A 14,337-nucleotide genomic window follows, 5' to 3' on the forward strand; every position below is an offset into this window, starting at 1 on the left:
CAATACAAAATTTAACTTCCCAGTCAGAGACGCTGATCATGTGCTCACTGGTGTGACATCAAAGTCATTATAACTGTCCATTGTGATTGGTTGTTGTGACTGAGTGTGACTGTGACACGTGGCACATGGAGGTGTAATTCAGATAGATACTATCAGTGACACAGCAGCATCAGGGAGGCCAGGCCGGGGCACAATGGAAAGCATTGTGACGTGACGTTGGGTCCTGCTCACTCTCTCTCCTCCTGAACTTTATTCATGGGTATTTCCCTGGAAGTTGACTCAGGTGAGGTTCTAATTTCCCAGTAAATGGAGAATACCTCAGGGCACAACATGCGGCCTTCCCGAATGGCACCCTATTATCTATTTAGTGCATTACTTTTGACCAGGGCCCACAGGGTAGGGGCCACTTGGGACGCAGTCATAGAGAGTGACTCAGAAGGCTATTGAAATGTAGTGTCTCTTCCATAGAAATGAAACGCTCAGTGGTTTTAGTTTCTTATTATTTATTGGTTGCAAAGAGACTTGATGCACACTAAGTGAATCACACTAAGTGATATAGTCTGAAGAAGAGTCGCCACCTAGATACATAGGTCTCTAAGACAATCCCTAGCCTTGCCCCATCCACATGATGGAACACTGTTGGTTTCGGCAGTCCTCCATGGCCATGGTTAACGCACAGACACCAAATATCAGTGTGAGCCATAACCAGCGCTCTTATCACCCTGATAGGAGGGTGATAAGGGAATGTGTTTCTCATGTGTTGTTGTACCTACAATAACAATATGGACATATCCCAATCAAAAACCCTGGATGAACGGAGATATCCGTACAACGCTGCGAGCCCATACCGCAGCGGTCAATGTCAGCAGAACAAACTCTGATGACTCGGTGTAATACTATCGCTGCACCATCAAGAGTGTGACTGGTTGCATCACGGACTGGTACAGGAATTGTTCCATCCACAACCACAAGGTCCTCCAGAGGGTGGTGAAGTACATCACTGGGACCGTGCTACCACCCATCCAGGAAGGCACGCAGCATCTTCAAGGACCCCACACACACAAGCTGTTCTCTCCCTTATTGTCAGGCAGACGGTATTGGAGAAGTCTGCTACCAACAGGCTCAGAGACCATTTCTATCTACAAGCCATCAGACTGCTGAAAACTTGAACTGGACTGACCACCTGCTTGGATTCTGTGCACCTTAGCACACATGCACTCACGCAAGCACTCACCCACACAGACATAGATATATACAATACATGATCGAAAGTATGTGGACACCTGCTCGTCGAACATCTCATTCCAGTTGCAAATAGCACAATGCAGATTGATGAAACATTTAAGTGTGACAAATGTGCAAAAAATTGAGAAATCAGTAAAGGGGCAAATACTTTTTCACAGCACTGTAGGTGATACAGATGAACATGGTTGAATGGAGACAAACATTTGAATTAAAAGGGTTTGTTCAAAAACGTTGTTCAAATGCTGTAAAATCTTTAATCTTTAAAAGTCTGTAATAATGTAGGGAAAAATTTAGGGAAAAATGTATTCTGAATGGCTGGACCTGAAGGGACTGCAGCTGTGCCTAAATATGGGTTTTGCTGTGCTCTACATCACCATAGTCATCTGCTCTAATCACTAACTGACTGACTTCACATATAAACCTTCAACCGTTGAGAGGGGAGGAGAGTTGGGAGACGGGATAGATAGGGTGGTTCTGGTGTTATACTGTATGCTTCAGGGTTGTTGTGGAGAGAGAAATAGAGAGACTAAGAGAGAGAGAGTGATTAAGTGGATCGAGGGGCGCCAATCACACACTCCCATTCAGCCCATGTCTAAGTAAAAACAATACATTCAACGTCCTTGATGATCCACAACTGAGAGAGAAAAAGACAAAAACATTGTATTGCATAGGCTCTCTCTCTCTCTCTCTCTCTCTTTCTTTCTTTCTCTCCTGATGCGTACAACACGAGCAACACCCCAGCCCACCCTGATGATACATTCATGCCATAAAGACAGTCTGCACCAGGCCTCCTTTCAATATTAAAAAACAGAAGTCTATTTCAAGCATTTATTTATTTTAGATCCCTCTTACAGAGGGTTGCCTGGCAACAGTGGGGAGGCTGGTGAGGAGTGAGAGAGAGGAGAAAGAGAAAGGTGTGAGGGAGGGAGGGGCACAGATGATGGTTTGGAGAAGAGGAGAGCCAGACAGATGAAGGCTTTATCAGTACTGTTTTGGTGAAAATAAGTGCTGGGACAGAGAGGCTCTCTGGTGGAATAGCATGCAGTGATGTGGGAGCTACACAATACACATCATGATCCTACGGGGAGAAATGGTTCAAATGGACGGTGGGTACCAACACCTGAGCAGCCTGACGCTTATAATGTCAGGTGATGCACCTGCGGCACCGATGAAGTGCAGCTTTACTCCAAATGAATTATCCCTCCAACTTTTCTCGAAAATCTGATGCCCAAATAAATGCAGGTGCAGCGAAGGTCATTTGCAATCACGCTCTCGTGATTGGTAGCCCTACCTGAGATTCATAAGCCCAATAGCTGCCCTCAGATCAGAGGGATTTTCCTTTGGTCTAATGGTTAAAACTTAATTTTGGTTCTCGAGCGAGAGCTACCGGTTACAAATCCCACCTGTTACACAGGCAACTGTCATCTACACTGAACAAAAATATAAACGAGACATGTAAAGTGTTGGTCCCATGTTTCATGTGTTGAAATAAAAGATCCCAGAAATTGTCCATATGCAGAAATGTGTTTACATCACTGTCAGTGAGCATTGCCAAGATAATCCATCCACCTGACAGGTGTGGCATATTAAGAAGCTGATTAAACAGCATGATCATTACACAGGTGCACCTTGTACTGGGGACAATAAAAGGCCACTCTACAATGTGCTGTTTTGTCATACAACAGTGCCTCAGATGTCTGAAGTTTTGAGGAAGCATGCAATTGGCATGCTGACTGCAGGAATGCCTGTCTGTAATAATGTAGGGAAAAATGTATTCTGAATGGCTGGACCTGGTTCACCAGTGTGTGGGCCTATGCACTCCCACTGGGGAGCCAGGTCCAGCCATGATTGCACCCCTGCCCAGTCATGTGAAATCCATAGATTAGGGCCTAATGAATGTATTTGTATTGACTGATTTCCTTATATGAACTGTAACTGAGTAAAATCGTTGAAATTGTTGCATGTTGGATTAATATTTGTGTTGGTTTGCAAGATTGAATTACACAAGACACGCCAAAGCTAAACAAAAAACGTTTTATTGAAGTAAAATACTTTGTTACATGGAGGTCCAGTTTGACTGGCCATGACTAATGTACATTTTCACAGGCACCTACGGAGACAGGTTAGAGGCAGACAGTACGAGTTGATAGAACGGAAAGAGAGAGTGAACAAAAGAGCTCAAACAAACATCACATCAGAGTGATACATAGCATGTACATGGCACATGTTCACATCTTCCTCATTATTATCGTCAACGAGTCCACTTTCATCATTATCAACATATGATCTTGATCATCATCATTATCCTCTCGGTTGCTTCCTTTTGGCATGTAAACACAGTAGGACAACAGAGACCTACGTACTGGTCTCTAGTGACACACAGTACGACATTTGGTCTTGCAGACAGTGTGGGAAGGCAATGGAGTCAGAGGAAGTTAACACGAATAAGTCTCCAACCTTCCTGAGCTCAGGGAGGTATCACACATGCAACGTAACAAAAGTGGGGAAGTGGACTTAGATACAATAGATCAGACAAAGAATACTAAGTGCTTGATTTAATATGGTATTCAAAGGATACACAGTGGGGCAAAAAAGTATTTAGTCAGCCACCAATTGTGCAAGTTCTCCCACTTAAAAAGAGCAGAGAGGCCTGTCATCATAGGTACACTTCAAGTATGACAGACAAAATGAGAAAAGTAAATCAAGAAAATCACATTATAGGATTTTTAATGAATTTATTTACAAATTATGGTGGAAAATAAGTATGTCTGTCATAGTTGAAGTGTATCTATGATGAAAATTACAGGCCTCTCTCATCTTTTTAAGTGGGAGAACTTGCACAATTGGTGGCTGACTACTTTTTTGCCCCACTGTATGGACTTTCAGATACTTTTTCCCCCCTCGACCTCATACTCAAACATGTTCTCCAAGTGAAGTGTAACACAAAGTGTGCCTCCAAGGTGTGAGGGCTTAGTGCAGTTTGAACATAGTTGGCAAAATGTCAAGCGTATGGCAACACACCAAAAACATTTACAGAACACAGAACACTGAAAGCAGTTTGGAAGCGAACACATAGGTAAATAACTGAAATAAAATGTAGAACTATTGTACAGGTAGATAAATATGGCAGGATAATGTTAGGAAGGAAGCACCTTACTAAAGACACAACCAGTTTTACTGCCTAGCATTAGCATAGCCTAGCATTTCAGTTCAGCACATGGTGCACCAAATAGCTTTTTACAGCTGCTGTAGCTCACCAGAAAGGCTTGTAGAATCACAGAAGGTGTGTAACACAATATAACAAACACACAGATAAATATTAAAAGCGTAAGTAAATGTCCCTGAACCCTTTGAAGTCAAAGTAAGGTATGTGACACACGAACTGGACAAGGCCATGACTTGACTGTCTGGCACTAACAGACGTTAACTGCCATTTTCACTTCACAGATAGTCTTTTCACATAGGGAACAGCACTATAGTATTTAACTGACATTCCAAACTTTGAACAAGCATATCTCCTGTCCCGTTTGAGCTTGAATTGTTGTTCCTAATTGGCCCAAGGGGGTGCAGCATCATTAGTGGGGACATGTTTACTGTTGCCTTGTTTTGATTTACATTTGATTGAGTTGTCAAATAACATGAATTCAATGAAAAATCAACAAAAAATGTCACCATGTCATTGGATTTAGATTAAAAGTTGGGTGAAAAAAATACTGAATTCCCTGACGTTGCTGACTTCTTGCAAATCCAATCAGTTTCCACGGTGATTCAACGTCATCACATAGATTTCTTTGTTGTTGTTGAATTCAGTTATTGCCCAGTGGGTCTATTCCATTCTTTACAGAGTTAAAAATCAAGTATATGTTTGGTAAATTGAACTGTTCTCATACCCACTGTCAAAACCTGTTGCTTTGTGCTCTCCTGTTGGGCTTGGAATACTAACAGAGATTTAGACATCCTCCTGATGTTCCGAGAACGTTCCAAGAACTCCCTTGTACAGTAGCATGTTCACTCATCATGACCAGGACAGAGCCTAGTACAGGGTTTCTCAAACTAGGTCCTGGGGATCCCAAGGCATTCTCCTATGGGTTTTTGCCCTTACACGACACAGCTAATTCAAATAATCAACGAATCATCAAGCTTGGATTATTTGAATCAGCTGTGTAATGCTAGAGCAAAAAACAAAACATGTAACCCCGCTGGTCCCCAGGACAGAGTTTGTGAAACACTGGTCTAGTGGTTATGGTAAAATATGGACACACACAAAACATCAGTGCATTGCAAGAAGAAAGTGTCAGAGGTGTGACATGGATGCAGACAGACAGAGAGGCCCTGCCTCCTCTCTCAATGTGTAAGCCTGACTCAGGAGCACATTGTAAAGAAAAGTCATAATAATCTGACTAGAAGTCCTGCCCTAGTATCACGGTGGAGCTGTTGTTGTTGTTGTGGTTTTAACTTTACACCGGTTAAAAAAAGTCATATTACTAAATAAACAAAAGTAGCATAACTTTACACAGTACAGTACGGTATTGACTGGAATGTAGGCAAGTTCATCTGAGAATCACACACAATAAAACAACATTTCAATGAGAGATGGGGATGGTAAGAGGAGTTTTGGAAGTCTCTTTCACTTCCGTTGGGAGTGCCGAGGTTTCCATGGAGATGGCTTAACCTCTCCGTAACCTCTCCCTTCCCCTTTGACCCCTCTTCCTCAGTCTGATAGAGTCTCTGGTCAGGAGGGTTCAGCGGGGGATACCATAGTCTGTCAGGGAGCTCAGTCCTATTATAGTCCCACATCCACAAGGAGAATCCCACTGAGTGACATAATGCACAGACACACATCAGCATGGCAAAGGAACACATGAGGTACAACAGCGGCAGAGGAGACAAGAGAGAGAGAGAGAGAGAGAGGCAGCATGGTCTGAAGCACCTTGAATGGGAAGGACTTAATTATTCAAATATTTTGAAGATTAAAACAAACCAGTTTGGTCATAAGTGCACCGCTAAATTAAACTCAGGAGCTCTGTGACAAAAGTGTAGCAATCTAGAGGATGCCATGGTAGAGGAAACTCCAAGGCCATTCTCGGCTATCCACGTGTAACGAAAAGGTCCCTTTTGGCAATTGAATTACTGTACTATAACGCAGGGTGTTTTTAGAAAAGTCCCTTCTCTAGCTCATAATGTGGTTGGGAACTAACATGCTTTTTCCCTAAACCCAGATTCTTAGGAAGACACATTTAGGACTTTAGGGGTCACATATATGGTACACTTCTTTGCACTTGTGCACTTACATATGCATCGTTCAGTCATATCTATTTGGCATACATCAAATGTCTCTAGATAGAACGCTAAAATGTACATATCACCTCCTACTAAGAGTTCACCTCAGTCTTCAATTTCCTTTTAAGCCTACGCTTCACACAAATATCCGAATTTGATTGTCTAGAATTGCACAAAGTAAATATTAATAATATATATTTTGAATATACATTTCAAATAAAATAAAAATGGTTCGCAATCTGAGCCCACTTTTTACAAGACAAAGAAAAGGAGAAAGAAAAAGAAAAGAGGCTTGTGATATCGGCTGAGAACGACATCAACAAATGAGATGTGGGGGTGACAGTATGGTCACAGCTGTTGTTGCCATGCATGAAAATGTGGACGGATTCTGAATCATGATTACTTTTAAATAACATGGACTTTATGGCTATATATTGAAAATATACATGCCAATATTTATATAGAACTATCTTAAAAATACAAATGTGCAAAATTTGTAAACAAATGAGATCCTCGGTGAGGCTGGGATAAGGGTGCTCAGTCACAGCCTGGTGGGCTCATCATCACTGTCGCTGCAGTTTCCACAGCAGTCCTGACAGAGGGCAACAGAGAGCAGGCAATTATCAGGAGGCCCAAAGATAAGTTTATGAGGAGACATACCATAATGTAAGCTTCAGGCGCATGATCTGACAATTCATCTCGATGGTTGTACAGTCGTCTCAAATAAAACTGTTACTCTGGACCCTGATCACTCTTGACGAACATATTAAGAATATTTCCATATTTCTAACATTGCAAAAATCTGAAACTTTTTGTCCAAAAATAATGCAGATAAGCTAAGCCATGCTTCTGTCACTTATAGGTTAGACTACTGCAATGCTCTACTCTCCGGGCTACCCGGATAAAGCACTAAATAAACTTCAGTTAGTGCAAAACACAGATACTAGAATCTTGACTAGAACCACACATTAGCTCATAATACTCGAGTGCTAGCTTCTCCACACTGGCTTCCTGTTAAGGCAAGGGCTGATTTCAAGGTTTTACTGCTAACCTACAAAGCTTTACATGGACTGGCTCCTACCCATCTCTCCAATTTGGTCCTGCCATACATACCTACACGTACGCTACGGTCACAAGACGCAGGCCTCATTGTCCCTAGGATTTCTAAGCAAACTGCTGAAGGCAGGGTTTTCTCCTATAGAGCTCAATTGTTATGGAATGATCTGCCTATCCATGTGAGACCGAGACTCGTTCTCGACCTTTCAGTCTTTACTGAATACTCATCTCTTCAGTGGGTCATATGATTGAGTGTAATCTGTCCCAGGTGTGCAAAGGTGAACGGCAAGGCTCTGGAGTGACGAACCGCCCTGCTGTCTCTGCCTTGCCAGCTCCCCTCTCTCCACTGGGATTCTCTGCCTCTGACCTATTTCGGGGGCTGCGTCACTGGTTTACAAGTGCTCTTCCATGCCGTCCCTAGGAGGGGTGCATCACGTCGTGCCAGGCTTTTTTCGCTATACTCGACTTGAGTGGTTGAGTCACTGACGTGATCTTCCCGTCGGGTTTTGCGCCCCCTCGGGCTCGTGCGGTTGTGGAGATCTTCGTGGGCTATTCTCAGCCTTGTCTCAGGGGAATAAGTTGGTGATCTGTTGATATCCCTCTATTGGTGTGGGGGCTGTGCTTTGGCAAAGTTGGTGGGGTTATATCCTGCCTGGTTGGAAGGTCTCTTCGGACAGGGACACAGTGACAGCCTCCAGTATCAATGCTGCAATAATCTATGTGCCAGGGGGCTAGGGTCAGTCTGTCCTATTTGGTGAAATGCTCCTGTCTTATCTGGTGTCCTGTGTGAATGTATGTACGCTCTGTCCCTCTTCTCTTCTGCTGCCCCCTCCACCCCAACTGACATATACTCCTGAGGTGCTGAGCTGTTGCACCCTCCACAACCACTGTGATTATTATTTGACCCTGCTGGTCATCTATGAATGTTTGAACGTCTTGAAGAACAATCTGGCCTTAATGGCCATGTACTCTTATAATCTCCACCCGGCACAGCCAGAAGAGGACTGGCCACCCCACAGAGCCTGGTTCCTCTCAGAGCTTGGTTTCCTCCTAGGTTCCTGCCTTTCTAGTGAGTTTTTCCGAGCCACTGTGCTTCTATATCTGCATTGCTTGCTGTTTGGGGTTTTAGGTTGGTTTTCTGTATAAGCACTTTGTGACATCTGCTGATGTAAAAAGGGCTATATTTGATATGATGTACTACAGTACCCATACTGCTCGTTGTGATATCTTACACAGAGCATTATGGGCGATGTAGTACATTGTGCTACAATAGGTGCATTCTGGTTTATCAAAAAATACCCATAGTCAATAAGAATCCATACACCTACAGCCCAAAACATACAGAGACCTAACAAATCAAGTATACAATATAATGTGGAATCGATGACACACACAACGCTGATGTTCTAGCTTTAATAAGGTTGAGGATCTAACCTGTCTCCCAAAAAGCCTCTGTAGCAGACCCTGTTTAGGAGCAGGCGAGGGCTGTCCTCTCCAGTCCAGGTCCGGGGGAACTGTCCCATCCGTATGAAACACGTTGAGCTCCTGAAAGCACTCGGACTCAATCATCTGGAACCAGAAAAAACTATCTGATCACAACCTCAAACCCCAAATCCATAGTTTAACAGCTTCACTGATAAAGGGACATGTCAGGGTAAATGACAGCTTCACTGATAAAGGGACATGTCAGGGTAAATAACAGCTTCACTGATAAAGGGACATGTCAGGGTAAATAACAGCTTCACTGATAAAGGGACATGTCAGGGTAAATAACAGCTTCACTGATAAAGGGACATGTCAGGGTAAATAACAGCTTCACTGATAAAGGGACATGTCAGGGTAAATAACATCTTCACTGATAAAGGGACATGTCAGGGTAAATAACAGCTTCACTGAAAAAGGGACATGTCAGGGTAAATAAAAGCTTCACTGATAAAGGGACATGTCAGGGTAAATAACAGCTTCACTGATAAAGGGACATGTCAAGGTAAATAACAGCTCCACTGATAAAGGGACATGTCAGGGTAAATGACAGCTTCACTGATAAAGGGACATGTCAGGGTAAATAACAGCTTCACTGATAAAGGGACATGTCAGGGTAAATAACAGCTTCACTGATAAAGGGACATGTCAGGGTAAATAACAGCTTCACTGATAAAGGGACATGTCAGGGTAAATAACAGCTTCACTGATAAAGGGACACGTCAAGGTAAATAACAGCTTCACTGATAAAGGGACATGTCAAGGTAAATAACAGCTTCACTGATAAAGGGAAATGTCAAGGTAAATAACAGCTTCACTGATAAAGGGACATGTCAGGGTAAATAACAGCTTCACTGATAAAGGGACATGTCAGGGTAAATAACAGCTTCACTGATAAAGGGACATGTCAGGGTAAATAACAGCTTCACTGATAAAGGGACACGTCAAGTTAAATAACAGCTTCACTGATAAAGGGACATGTCAAGGTAAATAACAGCTTCACTGATAAAGGGACATGTCAGGGTAAATAACAGCTTCACTGATAAAGGGACATGTCAGGGTAAATAACAGCTTCACTGATAAAGGGACATGTCAGGGTAAATAACAGCTTCACTGATAAAGGGACATGTCAGGGTACATCACAGCTTCACTGATAAAGGGACATGTCAGGGTAAATAACAGCTTCACTGATAAAGGGACATGTCAGGGTAAATAACAGCTTCACTGATAAAGGGACATGTCAGGGTAAATAACAGCTTCACTGATAAAGGGACATGTCAGGGTAAATAACAGCTTCACTGATAAAGGGACACGTCAAGGTAAATAACAGCTTCACTGATAAAGGGAAATGTCAAGGTAAATAACAGCTTCAATGATAAAGGGACATGTCAGGGTAAATAACAGCTTCACTGATAAAGGGACATGTCAGGGTAAATAACAGCTTCACTGATAAAGGGACATGTCAGGGTAAATAACAGCTTCACTGATAAAGGGACATGTCAGGGTAAATAACAGCTTCACTGATAAAGGGACATGTCAAGGTAAATAACAGCTTCACCGATAAAGGGACATGTCAGGGTAAATAACAGCTTCACTGATAAAGGGACATGTCAGGGTAAATAACAGCTTCACTGATAAAGGGACATGTCAGGGTAAATAACAGCTTCACTGATAAAGGGACATGTCAGGGTAAATAACAGCTTCACTGATAAAGGGACATGTCAGGGTAAATAACAGCTTCACTGATAAAGGGACATGTCAGGGTAAATGACAGCTTCACTGATAAAGGGACATGTCAGGGTAAATAACAGCTTCACTGATAAAGGGACATGTCAGGGTAAATAACAGCTTCACTGATAAAGGGACATGTCAGGGTAAATAACAGCTTCACTGATAAAGGGAAATGTCAAGGTAAATAACAGCTTCACTGATAAAGGGACATGTCAGGGTAAATGACAGCTTCACTGATAAAGGGACATGTCAGGGTAAATAACAGCTTCACTGATAAAGGGACATGTCAGGGTAAATAACAGCTTCACTGATAAAGGGACATGTCAAGGTAAATAACAGCTTCACTGATAAAGGGACATGTCAGGGTAAATAACAGCTTCACTGATAAAGGGACATGTCAGGGTAAATGACAGCTTCACTGATAAAGGGACATGTCAGGGTAAATAACAGCTTCACTGATAAAGGGACATGTCAGGGTAAACAACAGCTTCACTGATAAAGGGACATGTCAGGGTAAATAACAGCTTCACTGATAAAGGGAAATGTCAAGGTAAATAACAGCTTCACTGATAAAGGGACATGTCAGGGTAAATAACAGCTTCACTGATAAAGGGACATGTCAGGGTAAATAACAGCTTCACTGATAAAGGGACATGTCAGGGTAAATGACAGCTTCACTGATAAAGGGACATGTCAGGGTAAATAACAGCTTCACTGATAAAGGGACATGTCAGGGTAAATAACAGCTTCACTGATAAAGGGACATGTCAGGGTAAATGACAGCTTCACTGATAAAGGGACATGTCAGGGTAAATAACAGCTTCACTGATAAAGGGACATGTCAAGGTAAATAACAGCTTCACTGATAAAGGGACATGTCAGGGTAAATAACAGCTTCACTGATAAAGGGACATGTCAGGGTAAATGACAGCTTCACTGATAAAGGGAAATGTCAAGGTAAATAACAGCTTCACTGATAAAGGGACATGTCAGGGTAAATGACAGCTTCACTGATAAAGGGACATGTCAGGGTAAATAACAGCTTCACTGATAAAGGGACATGTCAGGGTAAATAACAGCTTCACTGATAAAGGGACATGTCAAGGTAAATAACAGCTTCACTGATAAAGGGACATGTCAGGGTAAATAACAGCTTCACTGATAAAGGGACATGTCAGGGTAAATAACAGCTTCACTGATAAAGGGACATGTCAGGGTAAATGACAGCTTCACTGATAAAGGGACATGTCAGGGTAAATAACAGCTTCACTGATAAAGGGACATGTCAGGGTAAATAACAGCTTCACTGATAAAGGGACATGTCAGGGTAAATGACAGCTTCACTGATAAAGGGACATGTCAGGGTAAATAACAGCTTCACTGATAAAGGGACATGTCAAGGTAAATAACAGCTTCACTGATAGTAGTATTCTCTGGACTACGACCCCATTAGCCTACAAAAACATGTTTTCTGACCTCCTTAGTAAATATGGGTCTTTGCGGCTTGACCTAGTGCCTCTATATTGGGCCTTTCCTAAATATTGCTTGGTTGTATACTTGGGGGATAGTGTCTAGCGTCTGCATATGAGAGTCTTCATATTGCATGAGACAAGTTACAATTAACTGACTTGTCCAGGACGTTACGTGATGTGAAACAGGTTCATAGATGAAAAGATTGAGTACAGGTTTCTTCCTTTTGGTGCGTGTGTTATTGTGTGACCTCTGACCTCCATTTGCCAGGGGATGGACACGCTGCCTGTGGACACTTTACAGTAGAATGAGTCATCTTTGGGCTCCAACTCCACCCCCTTGACCGTGGAGAACTGCTCAATGTCCAGCACGTCCTTACAGTAAATGGCCTGGGGCTGGGGAAGCAAACAACAATGTATGTCTGCTGAACATCCTGTGTTGCACTGTACATTTATGTAATAATAATCATGTGCTTGTGCTCTGACAATGCCTTCTTAACTACTCTCGAGGGGATTAATAAGGACATATGTCATATAAACACATCCGTGCACATACACTATAACATCATAACATCAACAAGTGGAGGCAGCTGGTTCATCCTATACGAGAAGACTACCATGATGTTTCCTTACATCAGGGGTGAAGGGGGCCTTCAGCCTGCCAGCTTTCAGCCTCTTGAAGTTGATGGATCGGAAGATGGGGTGGGCCTTCACCTCCGTAGCCCCCTCCCCCTGGCAGCCCAGCCTCTCACTGGGCTCTTTAGCCAGCAGCTGGGCAGAGACATGAGAGTGACAGCAGTGTTACTAAGCAACAAAGTAAATATGTTATATTGCTATACTGTTGAATTATGCACTGATCTGCTGTATGTGTTTGGAGTTAGTTTTAAAATCATGACAGACAACCTTCTTTGCTTATGACATTACAAATGTACGTCATGAATGAAAATCTGTTGAAAACATGACGCTGCCTTCACAAATAAATTATTACCCTAAAGATATATTTTGCAAAGCAAATGCCTGTGCCAACCGACAACAAAGCATGATCCTATGTTGTTGACAATATGAGGAGGTACTGTAGTCAGGTACCATTTTGCAGAGGGACTTGGCATCCTCTGAGAACTTGTCTGAGTACTCCTCCTCCACGTCTCTGACCAGCCTCTCCACGTCCTCACGTTTGATCTTCTTCTTGCGCTGCTGGAAGGGAGACTGGCCCTCGATCATCTCATACAGCAGACAGCCCAGCGCCCACCAGTCTGGGCTGAATGTGTAGCGCTCATTCTTCACCACCTCTGGAGCTGACACACACAGACACACACACACATTAGGATGATCGGCCCACAGGCACACATGCACGTGTATACACACGTAGACACACGTACACCCAGAGACATGATTACAGATAATGAAAGTACCATTTACATTTGTACGGTTCATTATACAGTACAGTAACAGTATTTGAAAAAAAGTGTTGAATATCTTTTGCTGAATGGTGTTGAATGGTGCTTACCCATGTACCCTACAGTGCCCACCCGACCCTTGATGGTCTCTTCCTCGGGAACGTGGACTGCCAAGCCCAGGTCTGATATCCGGATATGACCTAAAGGAACACGGCACAACACGCACTGTTACAGTACACCACCACCTAATGCTGAAACAGTTCACCTTATGACATATCACATGCGATCCCCACAAAAGATGCATCTCAATCGAGATTTCCGAATATGACATGAAACAACATACATACAGTATCACAGACACATTACATAATACACCTCAACGCTGTGACACTTAACCTTATGTCATATGACATGCTATCCCCACAGATTATGCATATCAATGGAAATGGCCAATCACGATGCAACAAAACAAGACATACGGTCTTACATATAACACACCTCAACGCTGTGACATTCAACCATATGTCATATAACATGCTATCTCCAGTCTGGAGTCTGGACCACAGACTATGTATATCAGGGCATCCTGGAGTAAAGCAGATCTTATGAAAGCCATGTACCTTGGAAACCTTATGTTGTTTGCTAAAGAGCACTACTCAGTGGCCGCAGGCTTCACT

The 14,337-nt window shown here is 42.8% G+C and overlaps 1 protein-coding gene and 1 long non-coding RNA gene across 5 annotated transcripts in view; one reads left to right on the forward strand and one right to left on the reverse strand.

Annotated features, from left to right (window-relative positions):
* Nucleotides 1-3,265: 3,265 nt before the first annotated feature.
* The window catches only part of LOC118378501 (G protein-coupled receptor kinase 6-like), a 56,327-nt gene continuing 45,255 nt past the window's right edge, over nucleotides 3,266-14,337 (reverse strand). For both annotated transcript variants that reach the window (XM_052456985.1, XM_052456984.1), the window contains 6 exons: nucleotides 13,771-13,860; nucleotides 13,350-13,558; nucleotides 12,897-13,034; nucleotides 12,522-12,659; nucleotides 9,016-9,150; nucleotides 3,266-7,117 (listed from right to left, as the gene is read on the reverse strand). In XM_052456985.1, coding sequence (XP_052312945.1) covers nucleotides 7,067-7,117; nucleotides 9,016-9,150; nucleotides 12,522-12,659; nucleotides 12,897-13,034; nucleotides 13,350-13,558; nucleotides 13,771-13,860 — 761 coding nt within the window. In that variant the 3' untranslated portion in view covers nucleotides 3,266-7,066. The remainder of the gene's footprint in view (nucleotides 7,118-9,015; nucleotides 9,151-12,521; nucleotides 12,660-12,896; nucleotides 13,035-13,349; nucleotides 13,559-13,770; nucleotides 13,861-14,337) is intronic.
* LOC127906153 (uncharacterized) lies at nucleotides 10,038-12,507 on the forward strand. 3 transcript variants are annotated; one of them, XR_008060476.1, is made up of 4 exons: nucleotides 10,038-11,048; nucleotides 11,123-11,233; nucleotides 11,345-11,603; nucleotides 11,900-12,507. It is a non-coding gene; the product is annotated as an uncharacterized LOC127906153 (long non-coding RNA). The 3 variants fall into 3 exon arrangements; XR_008060477.1 differs by lacking the exon at nucleotides 11,900-12,507 and adding an exon at nucleotides 11,641-11,740; XR_008060475.1 differs by lacking the exons at nucleotides 11,345-11,603; nucleotides 11,900-12,507 and adding an exon at nucleotides 11,752-11,889 and having other exon boundaries at nucleotides 11,123-11,270.

This window comes from Oncorhynchus keta, chromosome 11 (genome assembly GCF_023373465.1).
Source record: "Oncorhynchus keta strain PuntledgeMale-10-30-2019 chromosome 11, Oket_V2, whole genome shotgun sequence".
NCBI lineage: Eukaryota > Metazoa > Chordata > Actinopteri > Salmoniformes > Salmonidae > Oncorhynchus > Oncorhynchus keta.